This window comes from Sinocyclocheilus anshuiensis, unplaced genomic scaffold (assembly GCF_001515605.1).
Source record: "Sinocyclocheilus anshuiensis isolate Anshui unplaced genomic scaffold, SAMN03320099.WGS_v1.1 scaffold689, whole genome shotgun sequence".
In the NCBI taxonomy this organism is placed as follows: Eukaryota; Metazoa; Chordata; class Actinopteri; order Cypriniformes; family Cyprinidae; genus Sinocyclocheilus; species Sinocyclocheilus anshuiensis.
In genome coordinates, this window is record NW_015536490.1 from 333,336 (window position 1) to 353,988 (window position 20,653).

The window sequence follows — 20,653 nt, forward strand, 5'->3', positions numbered from 1 at the left end:
GAGAGAGAGAGAGAGAGAGAGAGAGAGACGATGTATTTCTTCTCTTCTTTGTCCCTCCTCCACCATAGTACTCCTCCTCACGCCGCAGTTGGTCTCTCCTCGCATCTCGCCGCAAACAGGATGACTCACAACAACCTTCACTTCACCCTCACCTTCATTTAACACTTGCCCCAATTTCTACATCCATTCCCCGCTAAAACGGCGGCAGCATGATGCCCGACACGGCGGCGGCGGCCGCTGCTGCATCATCGGTGAGCAACATCAGCAGCAGCGACAGCGAGAGCTCGCGGCACAGACACCGAGCGCAGGGAGACGCGGAGCGGCCAGAGCAGCGGCAGCACAGCGCTGCCCCTCAACCCACATCAGCGGGCGTTTTGGGTGAGTCCGGAGAGGGCGAATACTGACGGGACAGGTGGATGTGACGCGAGAGGAGAGCGGGCATAAGGGGCAGACGGCATATCCTTAGAGCAGAATGAACAATGCGGCGCTTTGTTATGCTGTCTGCCCCTTATGCCCATTACAGTGCCGGGATACATGCATTAAACTCTCCCTGAGAGTATTTGTGGCCTATAGAAGGTCATGCGGCAGCATCACTTCAAATGGAGCTGTAGTCTACATATTATGGGCCATGCGCTACTTTTTTGCGCTCGATTAGCCCTTTTTCACGGGCCTTCGGGCAGGTTCAAGTTGTCTGAGATGCTTTTATTGCTGAAGTCTTTTTCTGTTTGGCGAAATTGTTGATGTTTTGAGTTTTGTTGATGCTTGGATGGCCTTCTTATTGTGGCTTGTTGTGAACCATTATACTACAGTTAGTTCTGGTCCTCGAATCTGATTAGATGAACGCTGTTTTTTAAGAGTGCTGATATTTAGTCCAACAGCATTGGGACTTTTATCATCACTGTGTTTGTCTCTGTTCGCCATGTGCAAATGATGAGAAAGTACAGTACCTATTTTTGAAAGTCGAAGCATAAGTGTTTTCTACGTTTCTATGTCTGCAAGATGTCTGTTTCATCTGGAAAGCATCTGCTGTGTACAAACATCTGATAGACGTCCCTAAGATGTCAGTTTTACATTCATTCTAAATCATAAACATCTTAAAAACATTTTCTAAACGTCTATTTGACATCTGATAGGAAACTTCCTATAGTATTGCAGATGAGCAAACACTCTAAAAAATACGTTTTGTAGATGTAAATGCAGACGTCAAATAGACGTCTCTGTGATGTACGTGTGCTATCAGGGAATGGACTACAAAATGGAAGTTTCGCATACAGAAGAAAACGTTGTCAAAACGGTCCCCGTTCACACGGATCCGTGCAAATCGACTAAAACTCAGTGTGCGTACCAGGCCAGAAGTTGGTGATGTCATTTTGTAAAGATGCTTGCGCCTATATGAACTGAACTTGCATGCACATGACTGTTTTCACAATTTTGTGTTTTTGTAGTTCACACGGAGACGATAACAGTACACTGTAAAAAAAATTCTGTAGTTTTTACAAAATAATTTTGGCAGCTGTGGTTGCCGGAATAATTTTGTAAAAAATACAGAAAAACTGTAAACACATTTACCAAAAACTGTAAATTTTACAGTACAAAACTGTAATTTACAAACAAGAAAATTTGAATGTAAACCAGTAAATTCAACAATGCACACTGCTATTAAAATCTGTTTTGTACATTTAACATACTGACAACCACCATAATAATGCAGGTGGTAAAAGAGAAAGCCACATGAAGAATCAAAGCTCATCACAAGTAGCTTCGCCACAAGCAGAAGTATATACTAATATATAGAAGGTGCACAGAGTCATTCATGCAAACACAAAACACCATCATGGTAACACACATGATACTTAAATAATGCATTAAACTTTCATTAAACAACAGAAGATGTAACATAAAGCCCAAATATACATAACTAATAACAAACACTATTAAAAACACATGATTATTTAAACAAAATACTTTCAAATGTGGAGTGTCATGCAGGGAATTCTGGGAATATCAGTTTACAGTTTTTGACTGTAAATTATACATTGATTTGTTATTTTTACTTCTAAAAACTGTCAAATTAACAGCATTTTACTGTAAAATAACAGTTTACAGTTTTTCCCTGTATGGAGTACGGGAACTTACTGTTAACCTATTAACAGTTTTTTTGCGTAGCGTTTTTACAAAATTTTACAGTTAAAATTACACTTATTTTTTACAGTGTATGTTTTTCAAAAACTTGTGCTTTGAAACCTTTTTCAAAAGTTTGCATTTTCAGGCCATTAAAACGCTGTTGTCCTGTCGCCTAAATGAATGGCCAATTTGAAAACGGTGTCATGTAAACAGCCTGTATGGCTACAACTAAACAATTGATAACTATGAATTAACTAATGATTAATCAGTCAATTAGTCAATAAATCTAATAACCTCTCCACTCCAATTTTACTAATAAATAATAATTGTAAACGCCCTGATATCCTTCAAGTGAAATCGAAGAATGAACTGGCGTGACGTCATTTAGAACAATATCGAACGACCACTGGTCCAAGTCGATTACATAATAAAACGCATATATAGGCCTATACCATGTTCTGATGATATTCTTAGCACTAAACGACTTGTCACAAGCTGATTGGTTCATGTTGCATACGCAGCCAATGAGCTTGCTGCTTTACATCTAAATGGCTGATTAGCATTCGCTTGAGCATTGCAGCATGCTTTCAGAGTTCCTCTGAAACTCTCCACCTTCCCCAGCTCCACCTGTATAGATCTGCTACGGGTTATTTTATATACTATTTGTGCAGCAGCAGTATGTCTTAAATACTCACAGCACCATATCAGCTTATGTATTGGCTGTAGCAAGTTCCTGTACTTGCTTGCAGCATCAATAATCTACAAATACAGCAATAACTAACAGCAGCAGCAATTCAGCAGCAGCAGCGTAGCAGATCTATTCTATCCAAGACCAAATACATTAACATTGTCATATCCATTACCATGCTATATATACTGTATATATATATATATATATATATATATATATGCATATTTTGCAAAGAGCTTAAAATATTGTTTGTATAGATACAACCAAAATCTTTAAATTAATAGTTCATTTTTAATTTGATTAATGTCATTTGCAATGCTTCATTGTAGTTCCTTCCCTCTCTAAAGCCGTTAAATGCACAGTCTTGAACCTTCATCTTTTTGTCCGATTTTTATTTACTTTTTTACTTCCAAAAAAAAGTTCGTAATGTTGTGATTCTCCCCATAGCAATCTTTTTGCATAAAGTGCCATATAAATAAATGTGACGTCACTGGAGTGCTGAATTTCAGAGCTCATGCAAACATATCCACATCGCTATGGTCAGATGCTTTCTTAACTGCTGTTTTCTCACCACTGTCATTTTAGTTGTGTTTATTTTGGTTTTGAGAGGAAAGCGCACAGCACATATGTACATATTCATCTAAAAGCCGCTTCCAGAAGTGTTTGCTAACATTATACCGGGATGTTTCCTAACATTATACAGTTGTTCAGATTTTTCAAACTTATTTTTACATAAGGGAACTTTGCTGTGAGTGGCCTAAATCGGGGACTTAATTTCTGAAATTAATCTTTCAATCATTTTCTCATGAAAATACTTAAATTAGGTAGGCCTATATATCAGTTCTTTCATTTAGTGTAGGCTACTTCCCTGTTATGTTCACGACTTGAATGTGGGACATCATAACAACGAATTAACAGGCAAAGTAACTGGTAGGCTAATATTGTCTAAAAGTTGTTCATAAGTATCTTCTTGTTTATTGAACTAAAATCAGTATAACACCGTCTTGCTTAAAGTGTCTTGTTCCATGAAGAGAATAGGTTTGTTTGTGATGATTTATATGTCAGGTATGAAGAGTATAGTTTGAGCATAAAATATATTGGGTGTAATGTGTTGCTTTTGGTGTATCCTGGGCTGTATCTTTCAGGGTTATGCAGTGGGTTTTAGACATCAATAGTGGAGCATACAGTAGTGTTGATCCATATCTGAACCATTAACACTCACGTGATGTCATTGCCTCAATTTTTATTTCATGAGCTAAATAAAAGTCCAGCAATTTGATGATGGATGGCAGTTTCAGAAACTAGTTCGGGTATCATTAGAGATCTGTTGTTGTAAACAGGTGCAGATATCTCACCTGAACACAGTGGCAAAACATTAGATGGTTGTTAAAGCTCTGATATGGTTTTAGTTGGTGTGATGGAGCTTGGCAGTGATGAAGAGCTCTTGTTTTATGAAGTTACAAAAGCACGTTACAGTTTTATTTTTGAACCTGAAGAACAAACTCTCAGTTTGTTCTCAAAATACAAAAGCTGTCACTTGGGCAGTACCTTTTCAAAATGCACACTTTTGTACTTTATTTACCCCTAAAGGGTGCATATACATACCTAAATGTACATATTTGTACCTTTTGAGAAGGTACTGTCCCAGTGACAGCTTTTGTACCTTTTTTCTGAGAGTGTACCAAACATAGGTTCAAGTTATTGTTTTTTTTCTCTCTTACCCGTACTGAATTATGTAGGTTTATGGCAAACCTAAGCCAATATGTTTTGAGATTATTTGCTTCCTCGCAGTAGAACTCTCTGTGAAAGTTTACAGCTGTCTTTAACAGCTAATGATCTCCTGTTTCAGCTCCAGTGTTTCCAAATGACACATGCTTACATTTCGAGACGCTCTCAAAACTCACTCACTCCTTCAACATCTCATAATAGCAGCTGTTGTTATAGCTATGTTTCTCACGTTCATAAACAAATACAACAGACTCCAGATTATATGTAAAAAAAACAGAGCATAAGAGGCTGAATATTCTACTTTTTCTCAAATGACACATGCTTACATTTCGAGACGCTCTCAAAACTCACTCAAGATGAGGTTTCACTCCTTCAACATCTCATAATAGCAGCTGTTGTTATAGCTGTGTTTCTCAAGTTCATAAACAAATACAACAGACTCCAGATTATATGTAAAAAAAACAGAGCATAAGAGGCTGAATATTCTACTTTTTCTATTCAAATCATGTCGTAAAGAGTGTTTAGTAGGTCCTTTTCAGCCATTCCTGTGCCTGGCACTTTTAAGAGCTGAGAGATAAAACACACTAAGTACTAGACATATCTTTCTAATAGGATTTCTGGTTGTACATCTTTATATACAGATTTACATTTTTTTTTTGCAGGTTTTCCTTAAAGAAATTAATACTCTTTTCAGCAAGGACAGTAAAAACATTTAACATTTTTGTTTCAAATAAATGCTGTTCTATTTATCAAAGAATCCTGAATAACAATAATACTAAATTCATAATTTCTGATCATGTGACACTGAAGACTGAAGTAAAGATGCTGAAAATTCAGCTAATTTAAATGCTCGTAATATTTATGAAGTGGTTTATATTTATGGTAACTGTTTCAGAACTGCTAGAACCGCTTCTGTTTTTTGAGTGAATATAAAATATTTAAATGCTCGTAATATTTATGAAGTGGTTTATATTTATGGTAACTGTCTCAGAACTGCTAGAACCGCTTCTGTTTTTTGAGTGAATATAAAATAACACAATATGTTTAATATCTGTGTGAAACCTGTGAATGGCTCATTTAATTGCAACTCTTCATTTCATATTTTCTTCTCTACACACTACTTTCAGACTTATTTGATGGTACTGATTATTAAACTCTATAATCAGCTTGTTGCAGCCTGGGAAGTGACAAAGTATTCAAATTTCACCTCATTCAGTAATGCATAAGTTCTGCTTTCTCTCACAGTGGCCCATTCATACGAGTAGATGACTATCTGCTTCACAGGAATTGCGTTATGGGAACAGTAAATATATTTCTCATTTGCACATGAAACATTTGTTTTTTAATATACTTTATCACCATTTATTTGAATATATCACTTTTTGTGTTATTGTTGTCCAGCACTGTCTGACTCTATTCCTGACCATGCAGTAACTTCCCTGGCTTTGTTCATATGCTAGTAATTACCAGTGTTTTTGGCTCACCAGCAGTGTGAAATATTGCTGTTTTGCAGTACTTTCATTTTCAGCACCCTTTCATTTTGGAATAAGCGTTTGTAGCACTTCTTAAAGGGGTCATAGGATGCTACATGCACTTTTACAAGTTGTTTGAACTGAAATGTGTGTTGGTAGTGTGTGTACACAACCACCCTATAATGATAAAAATCCACCCAGTGTTTTTTTTTTTAATCTCGTTAAATATTTTCCCCTTTCTCAAATCGAGCCGATCTCAGATGCCTGTCTGTGTGACGTCACAAAAACAGGCCCCTCCCATGATAGTTTGATTGACAGTAGCGTTTCAGCGCAGACTGGACTGGTGTCTTACCTCAGACTAGGGATGGGCGATATCTTATCGTTTGCGATATACCGGTAAAAATTCTCCTCACGATAAGAATTAGACTTCCTGCGATAATAACGATAAAGTCTAGTTGTTGACATATTTCTGTGTGCGACAGTGCGGAGCGACATCACGGAAAGCAGACGTGAAATTGAGGAGGAGTAGCCTATATCGCTAAATGAGGAGCTCGAGCTGTAACTGCTTTGGTTAGGGCTGTACAGCGCACAAAAAATCGGTCTGAATAAATGTACTACAGCACGTGTGCGATACAGTTTTGCATGTGTATGAGCCTGTTTACAAAACTGTTGTCCAACAAAGATATAATTTATTGACATGCTTTTTCTCCAAATTAACTTAATAACATAGTAGAGTGTTTGAAACACTTTTTGTGACCAGACGTGGTTTCATATTACAGAATGATAGTATTATATACAGTGATAAAGGCCATGTCGATTAACATTGCATTATAAATATACTTTCCTTATAAACATACCCAAGATTGAAGAACACAGATAAACCATATATTTTGTGCAGTCGTATGTTTATTTTCCTCAAGTTTCATCAGTTAAAATGTCTCTACCTCCGTTGTGCGTTTTATTCAGAGATAACTGGATACCTTCCTGGAGCATCGTCAGTAGTATTTCTTCTGCTATGGATATGTGGAGTTTCTGTGCAAGAGTTTCATTAAGACCCTAAAGAATCATATCAATCATCCTATGACCCCTTTAATGTCTGGCCCCTCTGATCCCTCTGATAGCAGAAGTGCACTTACAGTGGTAAATCACTGCAGCGTTTGAAAAGAATACAGAAATTGATAGGATTTGCCTCAGATTGTGTAGTTTTTAAGCTGTAGCCTCCATTAAGAAGTTCACAGATTTCATTGCTTATTATTTGTGAAGCGTTTTCTCTGCACGTCTAATATCTGTCTTCTCTTTCACTGGAAATGTGTTGCATTATGACAGCATGGCATCACTCCTGCATTCGGCTTTGCACACCGAGTAAAAATAAAGCTTAGAGAGTTCTAAGAATCCGAGCCAGTGAGCTCTGACTGATGATTGGCCAGATTGCATGTGTCTACTAGTGACATGTGTTATGAGTTTGATGATGCTGCTTTACTTCAGACAATGTAGTTTTAAAAAGTAGAAAGTTTAGAAAGGATTTAAACATTTAAAAGAGACACTTCTTGTAATATCTATATATATATAAAAAAGATTTATTTTAACATTTTCTTTTAACAACCCCAGTCGCAAACACTGAGCCGACTCTCTGGTCTCTGAGGTTATTGTTCATTTTCAGACACTGGCCGCTGTGCTGCCAGGACCCCAGCGCTGGAGCATTCGGTTATGTCTCCTCTTCTCATGTTTCAAGGGGAATGAGAGTGACATTTAATCTGGGCACTGTGAGTGGGGGGAGAATTAACTGCTTGTCCGTAGCAACATTGCAAAGAGACTGACGTTTGTTTTCTTTTCTCTTTCTCTCTCCTTGTTGTGTTTCTCAGATAAATTATTTGGGAAGCGGCTGCTGCAGGCTGGGAGACACATCATGTCCCATAAATCCTGGATGAAGACGGTGCCCACAGAGAACTGTGATGTCCTTATGACATTTCCAGGTGTCTCTTTCTTTCTATATTTCTTACAAAACACATAATAAATACCTTTTTTAGAATGATGCTATGATATTAATGTGGTATTTGAATTTGGTCATTTTTCAGTACCATGATATGTATTAGTATAATATATATGTAGTGTGATGATACCACAACAGTACATGCAAGTAACATATTCCACAAATATGTGAAAAGAAATATATAATGCACAATTATTATTTATGTTTAATGCATAATTATTTGTCTATTTGTTAAAACAAATAGCTAACATTTGAACAAGGTTAAGAACAAATTCACATGCTGTGAATTAGATGGAAAATATTTGTGAGAAGTTCTCCTGTATGTGTAAATATAAATAATCCATGCAATTATTAGCAATTGAGTTAGTACAAAAAATATTGATAAATCATGTCTTGTTTGTGAAAACGTCCAAGACCCAGTGAAAAATGGAAAATTTGCAGTTGTCTTCTTTATTTTTGAACAAAACCAGTTAATTTAGATCAGGGTTTTTATGGTTAACTAAAACTAAGTCCATAAAATATGTTACTTAAAATAAAAGAATAACTGAAATAAAATAAAATACAAAAAAACTTATTTTGTTTCAGTTAGTTAACAGGACAGCAATTCTTATTTTCCTTTAGTTTAACCTGATGCACTAAAATAACTAAAACTGAAATAAAAATGAATACACTATATAGTACACAATACACTATACACTATACACTATACACAACAACAAAAAAATACTAAAACTTTAAAAGTGACATATCATGAAAATCTGACCTTTCCAGGTTTTAAGTGCTATAATCAGGTCATCTACCAACCAAGGAAACGTGAAAAAGATTAACCCAGTAACTTTGTTTTGGGAAGCCTTTTTCTGCAAGCGTCTGAGAGAACGAGCGCGTCTGATTTCGCTCCCTTGGTGACGTTGCAAAGGGATCTCATTATAATATTACCGCCCCTTAATCTGTAAGTTTACACCCACAGGTGCCATCATTTTGATTTTGCAAGCAACAACGGTGTACCAGTTCTAATGCCATGGCGAAAGTTTGAGCAAAACATGCTAACTGTTCTGTCACAGACGAGCACAGAACACTATTTAGAGTCCCAGCCTCAGAGGAGACAGAGACCAGTGGATTTATTGATTTATTTAATGTATATTGCTGCTGCCGCACAGATCTAAAATAAACATGCAATTTATTTCCCAACTGTTTACCTTCACAGACATAACCCAGGGAGTTCTTGCCCAGAACGAAACCATACCGCCAATCCAAACTTTATGCTAATTGTCAATCATCTTTGACGACAGTGGTCCTGAAAGAAGTCTAGTTCTGAATATTAACAAAAACTATAACAGTATCTCAATGATACTTAAATGATTTATTTCAATATCAGGGTTGGGCTTCATTCAGAATGCCTTTTGAAGTCCATTTTAATTCCTAAATTTATAATTGATAAAGCAAACAGGACTGTAATTTAAATTGTGAATTGTAATTTAAAATATAAAGAAGTACATTTGAAAAAGAAGCCATGTGTTTTTGTGTGAATTTACATTATTCAGGCCTGTGAATTAGTATTTTTCAGTGGTGTGTCTCAGTGTAATAAATATCATATTGGTCATGAGGTGTTTATAATTGTCTCTGCAGACACCACAGATGACCACACGCTGCTCTGGCTTCTGAACCACATACGGCTCGGCATCCCAGAGCTCATTATCCAGATCCGACATCACAAACACACCAGGATGTACGCCTTCTTCGTCACGGCCACATACGAAAAGTGAGAGGGAGCTTTTATCTTTCCTTTACTTTAATCTCCTGTGTTTATGAACGCTTTCTTCAGGTGATGCAAGATGACACATGAGGGTCAAGCAAATGCGAGTTTGATGTTTATTGTCATGTTCCAATATGAGCCTCTAAAGAATGCCTGAGAATTTGTGGACCTTATGGGAGCTCATTGAATCAAGACGGTTTATGAAATACACTAACGTTCAAAATTGTGGGGTTGGTAAGATTTTTTAAAAGTTTTTTGAAAGAAGTCACTAATGCTCACCTCGGCTGCATTTATTTGATTACAAAAACAGTAATATTGTGAAATATGATTACGATTTAAAGTGTTTTCTATATGAATATATTCTAAAATATAATTTATTCCTGTGAGTCAAAGCTGAATTTCCAGCATCATGTCTCCAGTCTTCAGTGTCACATGATCCTTCAGAAATCATTCTAATATGCTGATTTGCTGCTCAAGAAACATTTCTGATTATTATCAGTGTTGAGAACAGTTGTGCTGCCCGATATTTTTGTAAAACATTTTATTTTTTGAAATATTTGAAATTTTTGTGACAATGTAAAAGCCTTTGGTGTAACTTTTTGTTCAATTTAATCAAGATTATTAAAGTTAAATAAAACAAAAAAATCATTACTTTAAATAAATGTTAACTGAAATAAAAAAGTCTTATTTTATTTCAGCTAGTTAACAAGGCAACATTTCTCATTTTCATTTAGTTTAACGTGATGTATTAAAATTACTAAAACTAAAATTGAAATAAAAATTTATAAAACTAGACAAATTATAATTATATAAACTGTATTATTATATCAAGTATAAAAGTAACAAACTAATAAAAATTACTAAAATATACACAACTTTAAAATGAAAATGAAAACATAAAATATAAAAATAAATTCCAATTCAAAATATTAACTACTATAACTACAATAGTATCTCAGTGATACAAAACTAACACTGAATTTAATGCATTCTTGCTTAATAAAAGTATTGATTTGAAAAAAATACAAATCTTCTGACCCCAAAATTTTGAATGCTAGTGTACAGTTTGTTCTGGAGCATAAGTTATATTTTTCTTTGCTTTATTGGTGTTCATGGTTAAAGGCTAGCTTGAGTTTGACTTTGTTGCTGATGTATTTTTTGTTGTGTGGTCAGTCTTTTACGAGGGGCTGAAGAGATGGAACTGCAGAAAGCTGTGAAGCCGGAGTTTGGTGGCGGCTCTCGCAGTTTCTCCTGTGAGGAAGATTACATCTACGAGAACATTGAGAGTGAACTCTGTTTCTTCACCTCACAGGTCCTTCACAATATTGAGCATAAAGGTTTTGATACAGAATTAAGTTTGTTTTTGTCCACTTGTTATCAAGGCTGCTGATGACATCTCATTTAAACAGAAAAAAGCTATTAAAATTTGGAACTTCATACACTAAAAAGAAGTAGTAACCTAAAATGCTAACATCTAAATAAACTGGTTTTATTCAAGTAAAAATTATTATTTAATATCATTGAACATAAATACATTCATTTATACCAACAAAACTAATTTTATGGTCGTTTGACAGCTCTAATATATATATATATATATATATATATATAGAAATGTGTAAAAGATTGTACAGCACAAATAAACTTATATTATAATTTTAACTTATAATTATTAAATAATAATTATACAATTGATATTTTATAATATTACTACACTGGTAAATTATATTAAATATATTAAAAATATTTCATGTTAATTGAAATAAAGTTGAAATAAAATAACATAGAAATACTTAATAGAACCTAAACTTAAACATCTGGCAAATAACTGAAATAAAGTCATTTGAAGTTTAAGTACTAAAACTAAAATTACACTCTAAAAATAACAGAAGTGCATAACAAAATTACTAAAACTTAAAGTTAAAAAAAAACTTAAAACAAAACTTTACAAAAAATAAAAATGAAACGAATTCAAAAATATGAATAAATACTATAATAATATATAAATAAATCATTTGTAAAATTGAAAAGTAGTGCCACCTCAAAGACATCGACATGGAGTTGGGTTGTACATTTTTTGTAACATGAACATTATTGTAGACTGAACCATGTTCTTTTCCGTATCACAGGAACGTCAAAGCATAATCAAATGCTGGCTGGACAATCTCAGAGCTAAACATGGGGAGGCCCTTCACAACATCCACTTCCTGGAAGGGCAGCCAATCAGTGAGTTCTTCTTCTTAGACTTCCTGAGAGCCCTGAGACGTGTGTGCCTGATCTGTACCAGTGGCCTGTATGTATGTATAAGTCGCTCAGTATCTTGATGGTCTGTACCTGAAAGTAATTTGATTTTGCAGGCTGAGGCTTTATATGTTGCTGCTGACAGATGTAGTGAACATTTCTGGAAGAAAACGTTTTACCAAAGGTTTGAATACCTGTTCATGTTGTGTGTGTGTTAGTGAGCGTGAACTGTGTGTGTCTGTTCCAGTTCCTGAGCTGAGGGCGCGAGGTGTGATCCAGCAAGTCTTCCCGCTTCATGAGCAGAGGATTCTGGGACAGTTGATGAAGTCGTGGGTGCAGGCCGTGTGTGAAAAACAGCCACTGGGTTAGTAGTTAGCAGTGGGAAGTCAACAATGAAATATACCATTCTTTTCCTTTTGTTGTTGTTTTAGAATTGAAAAATAATGTTGCTAATTAGGCTTGCCGCGATAGACGGTGCTGACGGTGATACCGGTGTGTTGCATTGCCGCTAATTCGAAAGTGAAAGTAAAATGTGCACGGCTAAGCTATTTAAAAGCAAAGGAAAGCGAGGAAAAGAGGGAAAATTCAAACGAACAATTGCTTTACTCCGAATTGCCGCTATTCGAAAGTGAAAGTAAAATGCACATGGCTAAGCTATTTAAAAGCGAAGGAAAGTGAGGAAAAGAGGGAACGCCCCCGCCGCCGCGTGATACCAATATTACCAGTGTTGTCACACGTCGATTAACCGATGGGAAAATTTCCTCACCGTCACAACCCTATTGCTAATAATGTTGCTAACAACCCAGCTGCTCGGTTTCCCATTTTTGACCATTTTGATCCCTACTCTTGTTTTTGTTCATTTCATTTACTTGGAACGTTAAGTAATTTTACTAAACAATAATGTAATATGGGTTAATTTAACTGTTTTTATAAAGCACATATAAGTTGTATTGAAAAAATAATAGGCTACTGTTGCACTATTGAAAAAATTCTGTATTATTGAAGAAAAATTACTGTTTGTATACATTTTTACATAGAATTTTTATATATAATTTGTAAAAAATACAAGTACTTTTAAACCTACATTTAATGTCTAACAACAATTAATTTATCAAAATGTGTATTTTAGTCCAAATTATTGCAATCCTAATATATATGCGATTAATCAATAAACAAATTTACTGATTTTGTTTTGTTGCTGCAGCCCCACTTAGATACTTGAATGATTTGTTTTGTTAGATGATATTTGTGATTATTTTGGAGTGAAGATTGCCATGTACTTCGCCTGGCTGGGTTTCTACACCACTTCCATGTTGTATCCAGCTGTTATTGGCTTTGTATTGTGGATGCTCACAGAATCAGATCAGGTATTTGACCACTTAAACAGCATAAAAGTGACTTATCCACTATGTTCCAAGAGTTGCTACTATTGTTCGTTTGATTGATATTTCTGTCGCTATGTTCTTAGACCAGCAGGGATATCTGTTGTGTGGTGTTTGCTCTCTTTAATGTGGTGTGGGCGACGTTGTTCTTGGAGCGCTGGAAACGCAGAGGGGCGGAGCTCGCCTATAAGTGGGGTACACTGGACAGCCCAGCTGAGTCACTGGAGGAGCCCAGACCCCAGTTCAGGGTAATGACTACGGCAAGCAATTCAAAATTGTAATCGAATTAATTGCATCATGTGCCAATTAATAAATATACATAATTGCACATCAATTTTGGACGGAGAAATTACCCCCAAAACATAATTTTAAGTCATTATTGTGTTGAATGAGAAAAGTATTAAATGGCCATTACAAAAAAAGTAGCTTTAGAAAGAAGTATTGTGATTCATCATTGCATAAATAATGATAATAAATGGGTATTAATGGTTTTCGGGGGGAAAATTAATATTAAAATATGAAATGATTCTTAAAAAGAAATGATACTCTAAATATGAAACTAAAACCCATAATGAGTGAGTCATTCAGCCATTCATTCCACCGATTCGTTCAAACTGCTGCTCCATTCAGAAATGAATGAATGGGTCACTGAATTATTCGCTCACTCGTTTTGTTGAAAAACATTGATTCATTCAGTAGCGAAACAACAGTTTTGCTGTGACTTTGTTTGGAATTATTTTTGTTCGCAAAACAGACAATATTGTGTCTATGTCATTTTTTATTTAACTATTGTATAAAATCAATAGCACTTGTGCAAATATCAGGGATTAAAGTTCTCCGTCGCTACGACGGATTTCCGTTAATTGCAGCAAGTCTGTGACGGATTTCCGTCAATTGGAAAAAATGAGGGGAAAAGAAACATGTAGCGCGTTGTTGTTGTTCTGCTGGCACACCAAAAATCATCCTGCAGCTTCTCAGTGACAACATAGTGATGCCGCTCGCATCATTCACAGTTGGGTTATTAGCAGAGAACACAGAGCAGAACTTGAATTTCGGCGCGGGATTGCGGCTATTAATAACAATTCTACTCATTCTTGCAAATGTGATATTGATTTAATACAACAGTTCAATAAACAAGTACTGCCTGATTTTGCTCTATTTCTTTAACGAAATATAATATTCCAAATATAGTAACAGCTCAGCCACTTCGCATCTCTAAAAGCAAACATAGCTGAGTTTCATTCATTCAATGAAAGTGTGTTTTTGAACAAATCTAGTGAGTCAGTGATTCATGATTACCCATTCATAAAGACAGTCACTTGCTTCATTCCTGAATGAATCAGCCGTTCAAACGAATCAATTGAATGAATGATTCAATGATAAAATCAGTGCTCTCTTGCTCATATGATATTGCTAAACTATATCATATACTGTAATATACATACAAAAAGACAAAACCAATTTTAAAGACAAAAACCCACACATTTTATCTTGATATCTTGAATTTTAGGGGCATATAACTGCTTTCTAATAGGCTACATCACACAGTCAGTCGTTGTCCAGCATCATGTGCGTCACTAAGCTACTGCATGCAATGCAAGATGATGTGCAGGTACGGGCCGGGTGTTAATCATTTGAATGCATTATTTTTTCCAAAATTAACTGCACCAAATTAACGCATTAAATTGCTAGTCTTAGTAATGGCATCTGATGCATCTAAAAACACGTCTTTTAAACAGCTCTTTAAATGATTTTTGTCTCTCTTGCTCTTCGGGTCAGGGTGTAAAGCGGTGCAGCCCAGTGACGGGCTGTGAAGAGTTTTATTACCCACCGTGGAGGAGGAGAGTGTTCAGATGGCTGGTCAGCTTTCCCATCTGTATATTATGCCTTTGCTTTGTATTTCTGGCCATGCTTGTCTGCTTTGAGCTTCAGGTGAGTTACACACTTTCTCACACACACTGATCTATGGTAGTTGACGTGTCCTGCCGTCAGACAGCCTGTTTTTCAACATTTTCTAATTATTATGTATGCAGATTAAAATAATTAATAACAAATGATGACAAGTAACAGGACCCAAGATATGCCTTATACGTTCATATATCAAATTTTAACCTAATATTGTTATGCTGATATTATAAAGTCCATTAGGGCTGGGTGATTTTTCCGATTTTGTAGATTAATTCGAATTTAATGTTTTGCCACGATTTTATTTTTTATAAATCGAGGAATCACGTTTTCATGACTTCACGTTTTCGGAATCATTTTTAATAGAAATATTACCAAACGTTAGAATTAGACACTGACAATATGCCAGTGTTAACAGTAAAGAGAAAAGAATGTCGACCACATGTCGGCGCACGTGATTAACCACTGACGCGTGACGCGCTCTGTGAAGGACCATAAGGTGCCATTCACACAGAATGCGCTTTTGTGTTGACAAAGATGCGACACGGGCAGTGAAAAAGGAAAAAATGCAGGAAGATGGAAGTTCTTTTAACTTGAGCTCCGTGCTTTTAGAATGCCGTTTCATGCATGATATGCTGCAAGAGATGAGAGCGCAACTATGAAAAAACTATGGAAAAGCGGTGCAATCCAATAAAAACCTGTTAAGAACTACTATTGTATGTCTGAAATTTCATGTTTGCATCATGGTGACAGGCTGAAAGCTGCAGTTCATTGTTTTTACAGAACATTTATAGTTAATAATAGTCTACTGGTGTTTTACCTTCAGTCATTTTGAATTTGAATTACCTTGACTTTTGAGATTTTTTTAAAGCATTTCCCTTATATTATTTCTGAACATATAATATGTTTAAGATAAGATTGTACAAGATGTAGTTGTAGTTCATGCATCTTTTTTGCAAAGATATCTAACAAGTGATTTGTTTAACATTTACATCATGTTGACAACTTCATGTGTGGTGCACTTGATATAGAAATGTCTTTAACCAGAGGGTTAATAAAGAAAAAGTTACTTGAATCATGTTGTAGTAACATTTTCAAGTTGACTAGTTAAAAATCGTAAAAAACGAGAATCGGTCAAACATTCTGAAAAAAATCGAGATTTTATTTTTTTTCCATATCGCCCAGCCCTAAAGTTTATAAACGCATTATGCATTATACATTATTGTTTCTTAGCTGCAAAAAATGCCAAGGGTATGCAGGAGAGATAAAAAGGTCTTTAAATAACATTTTTTTTTTTTTTTTAATTACGTTTAACATTTACGTTAAACATTATAAATGGTCCTCATGGGAAAAAAAACACAATTATGATAATAATAATATATGATGTTTCTATGGAAACCCATTTCCACCACATAATAAAAAAATAAAAATGAGAAAAAAGTCGTAATTTTTCTAATTTAAGAATCTAAAAATTCTAACTTTTTCTCTCAATTCCGAGTTTATATCTCAGATTTCTTTTCCGCCACAGAATAACAAATAAGTAATTTCGACTATTTATCTCATGAAATTGCAAGCTTATATTTAACAATTGTGACTTCTCTCAATTCAGATGTTTTTCTCGCAGAAGTCAGAATTGTGAGATTACCTTTTTTTATCCTGTGGCAGAAATGATCTTCCATATGTTTCACCATAATGCAGTATATGATAAAAATAATAAAAGTAATATTAAAATGGATTTGCATATTAGTGAGTGCAAATAGAAAATAGTTCATGTAATGTGAGTTGTAATGAGGTGATGTTTGGCAGGAATTTGTGATGGGAATTAAGGAGCTTCCACGTGTAGCAAGATTCATCCCTAAAATCATGTTGGCCATCACTGTGACGGCGTGTGATGAGGTGTACAGAAAGATCGCCTGCTGGCTAAATGACATGGGTGAGTCACAGGATATATGTGGTCATTTATTATTTGAAGTGTTCACGAACACAATATTCAACAAAACTGGATTTTAGGAGGGAGTTCTGCATTAAACTCAGGAAGTTTTGGTTTACAGTTTGTCAGTAGTAAAAAGTAACAAGGCCGAAATGGATTGTGGTCTGGATTTTAGGAATTCGGCCCTCCAGAAGCTAAACGCAGGAGTGAGAAGGAGACAGAATATCAACACTGGCTAGTTGTTAGGCTCCTGTGAGCTGAATACTAATGTCTGAGTCTTGTGTTTCCCACAGAAAACTACAGACTCCAGAGTGCCTATGAGAAAAATCTCATCATCAAAATGGTTCTTGTAAGTATCAATAGAAAAATAAATAAATCCTTTATATATAAAATGTTTAATGACCAGACTGGGTTTTAAATATTCAAAAACTTTTACTAAAACTAAAACAGTTTTGTTCCTGAAATGTTCTCTTTCTTTCTCAGTTTCAGTTTGTAAATTCTTATCTCAGCCTTTTCTATATTGGATTCTACCTCAAAGACATGGAGCGTCTGAAAGAGGTGAGAATCTCTGACTGGACCATATGAACACCTGCTCTGAGCTTCTAACTAAAACTACACCACAGAAACACAAATCACTCAAAACATCAGAGCTGCATGCATTCTGTAAATATAATGAACTGAAATATATATGTGACCCTGCACCACAAAACCAGTCATATGGGTCAATTTTTTGAAATTGAGATTTATACATCATCTGAAAGCTGAATAAATAAGCTTTCCATTGATGTATGGTTTGTAAGGATAGGACAATATTTGGCCGAAATACGACTATTTGAAAATCTGGAATCTGAGGGTGCAAAAAAATCTAAATACTGAGAAAATCGCCTTTAAAGTTGTCCAAATGAAGTTCTTAGCAATGCATATTACTAATCAAAAATTAAGTTTTGATATATTTATGGTAAGAAATTTACAAAATATCTTCATTGAACATGATCTTTTCTTAATATCCTAATAATTTTTGGCATAAAAGAAAAATCGATAATTTTGACCCATACAATGTTTTTTTGGCTATTGCTAAAAATATAACCAAGCGATTAAGACTGGTTTTGTGGTCCAGGGTCACATATATAATTTCAAACTTCAAATTTACTGTATATGTATATATATATATATATATATATATATATATATATAGTACAAAAAAACAGTATTATTTTGAAATAATATTAGAATTTGAATTAACTGATTTCTATTCTATTCAGAAATTATTTGATGAAAATAAAGTTTAAAACAACAGCATCTATCTGAAATATAATTCTTTGTATCATTATAAATGTCTTTACCGTCACTTTTGATCAATGTAATAGATCCTTGCTGAATTAAAGTATACATTTCTTTTAAAAAATCTTACTGACCCCAAAGTTTTGAACTTGTGTTATTTTAGTATCATTGAGATACATTTATAGGGTTTATATTTTGAATTTATATTTTCTGTTTTCATTTCATTTTATTTTTTAATGGTTAATAGTTTAATACTTTTATTAATAGTTAATAGTCTTAATAGTTTTTATTACATTTTATTTCAGTTTTAGTTAAGTACATCAACTTAAACTAAATTAGAATGAGAAACTAGCTGAAATCATTTTTTTATATTTTATTTTAGTTCAGTTAAAATGTATTTTATTTCAAGCGATGAAGGTTCTTTATGGTTTTAGTTTTAGTTAACTATAATAACCCTTTTTTGATCGGTAGTGTATATACAGTATATATATATATATACAGGTGCATCTCAATAAATTAGAATGTCATGGAAAAGTTCATTTATTTCAGTAATTCAACTCAAATTGTGAAACTCGTGTATTAAATCAGATAGAATTTATTTACTTGTAATTAAAATGAACATTTTAAATCAAACTGCCCAACTGTGTAAGAGTGGAATCGACATTATCAGTGCTCAGCCTTGTAAGGTGATGGTGTAACGTGTTGGTGTTCCTATTGCTGTAGATGCTGGCCACACTGCTGATTATCCGGCAGTTTGTGCAGAACATGAAGGAAGTCCTGCAGCCCTACCTGGCCGAGCGCCACCGACTGGGTGAGCTCACGCTGCGGGCCGTTTGGGAGCTGCTGGTGTCTGCACTGCTCAAGTATGGGCGGCTTGCAGCAGGACGAGCACAAGTGTCACCCAGCGACCCCACCGTGCTCGGGTCAGGCCTGCACGGGCTACAGATGGGTGAGGAGGGCCCTCAGGAGAGACGAAAACGCAAGTGTCTGAACGGTGGCTGCGGCGTCCCGGATGAGGATGTGGAGGAGGAGCCTGGGGAGAGGCACAGCGAAGAAGATAACGAATCGGAGAGCCTCATCGACTGCGGCCTGAAGCTCCGGAAGGTCAGTTTCATTGAGAAGGTGGAGCGTAAGTCCGCAAGCTGCGTCAGCCCGGTGGACGACAGCTTCCTGGAGGAGGGGAGCCCCACCATGGTGGAGAGGGGCATGGATCCTGCCTCAGTTTTCGAGATGTGTGATGATGATGATGATGAAAACGGGGTTCCGGAGATGAAGGAGCTGACAGCTGAGCCGCTGCCAGCGGGAGTGGAGAACAACACGTCAGTCCGGCTCAGGAAGAGGGGGCGGAGCTTAGAGAGGGCTGACGGTAAGACCAAGAGAGATTCGTGGATGGATCCTCCTGAGGAGCAAGAAACCACCACGTTAACACAGGCCGAGATGGAGAGCTGCATGCAAACAAACCAGGTCAGAAGGCACACCATACTTACTACTTATATTTTTGTTTTCATTTTTCTGTTTAGATTTGCATTGAAATGTAAAAACAATAAATTAATTTGATTTTTATTTTTTTATTTTTTTTTTATTAAAATCAAATACATTTGAATATAATATAGTTGGATATAATGAAACATTTATGTCCTTCGTATTAAAACACGTAAAACAAGCAGCAACTAACATTTTATTGAGAAAGTGTTCAAATCTAATTTAAAGGGATAGTTCACCTAAAAACAAAAACTGTCATCATTTACTCAATGACAAGTTGTTCCAAACCTGTATGAGTTTCTTTCTTCTGTTGAACATAACAGAAGATATTTTAAAGGGGTCATATGATGTTGCTAAAAAGAACATTATTTTGTGTATTTGGTGTAATACACCAAAAACATAATGTTTATGCGGTTTAAGGTTCCACATACTATACATTATTGTTTCTCCTCTATGCCCCGCCTTTCTGAAACGCGTAAATTTTTACAAAGCTCATCGTTCTGAAAAGCGAGGTGTGCTCTGATTGGCCATACGGCGGGCTTGAGTGAGCGGCGGCCGGAGGTCTAGAGTGAGCAGAGGTCTGCTTGATTGAGCGGCGGCGGGCTTGAGAACTGCGCGGCCGGCGGGCTTGCGGAAACCACATGTGACGACCCCGGGCTGGACTCGGCCTCGTC

The 20,653-nt window shown here is 35.7% G+C and overlaps 1 protein-coding gene across 1 annotated transcript in view; it reads left to right on the plus strand.

Annotated features, from left to right (window-relative positions):
• The first annotated feature begins 65 nt into the window (after positions 1-65).
• LOC107685197 (anoctamin-8-like) overlaps positions 66-20,653 on the plus strand; it is a 25,803-nt gene continuing 5,215 nt past the window's right edge. The window contains exons 1-13 of the mRNA XM_016481712.1: positions 66-378; positions 7,878-7,988; positions 9,632-9,764; positions 10,932-11,070; positions 11,888-11,984; positions 12,247-12,363; positions 13,239-13,366; positions 13,468-13,629; positions 15,161-15,313; positions 17,093-17,219; positions 17,510-17,565; positions 17,700-17,774; positions 19,221-19,961. Coding sequence (XP_016337198.1) covers positions 210-378; positions 7,878-7,988; positions 9,632-9,764; positions 10,932-11,070; positions 11,888-11,984; positions 12,247-12,363; positions 13,239-13,366; positions 13,468-13,629; positions 15,161-15,313; positions 17,093-17,219; positions 17,510-17,565; positions 17,700-17,774; positions 19,221-19,961 — 2,208 coding nt within the window. The 5' untranslated portion in view covers positions 66-209. The remainder of the gene's footprint in view (positions 379-7,877; positions 7,989-9,631; positions 9,765-10,931; positions 11,071-11,887; positions 11,985-12,246; positions 12,364-13,238; positions 13,367-13,467; positions 13,630-15,160; positions 15,314-17,092; positions 17,220-17,509; positions 17,566-17,699; positions 17,775-19,220; positions 19,962-20,653) is intronic.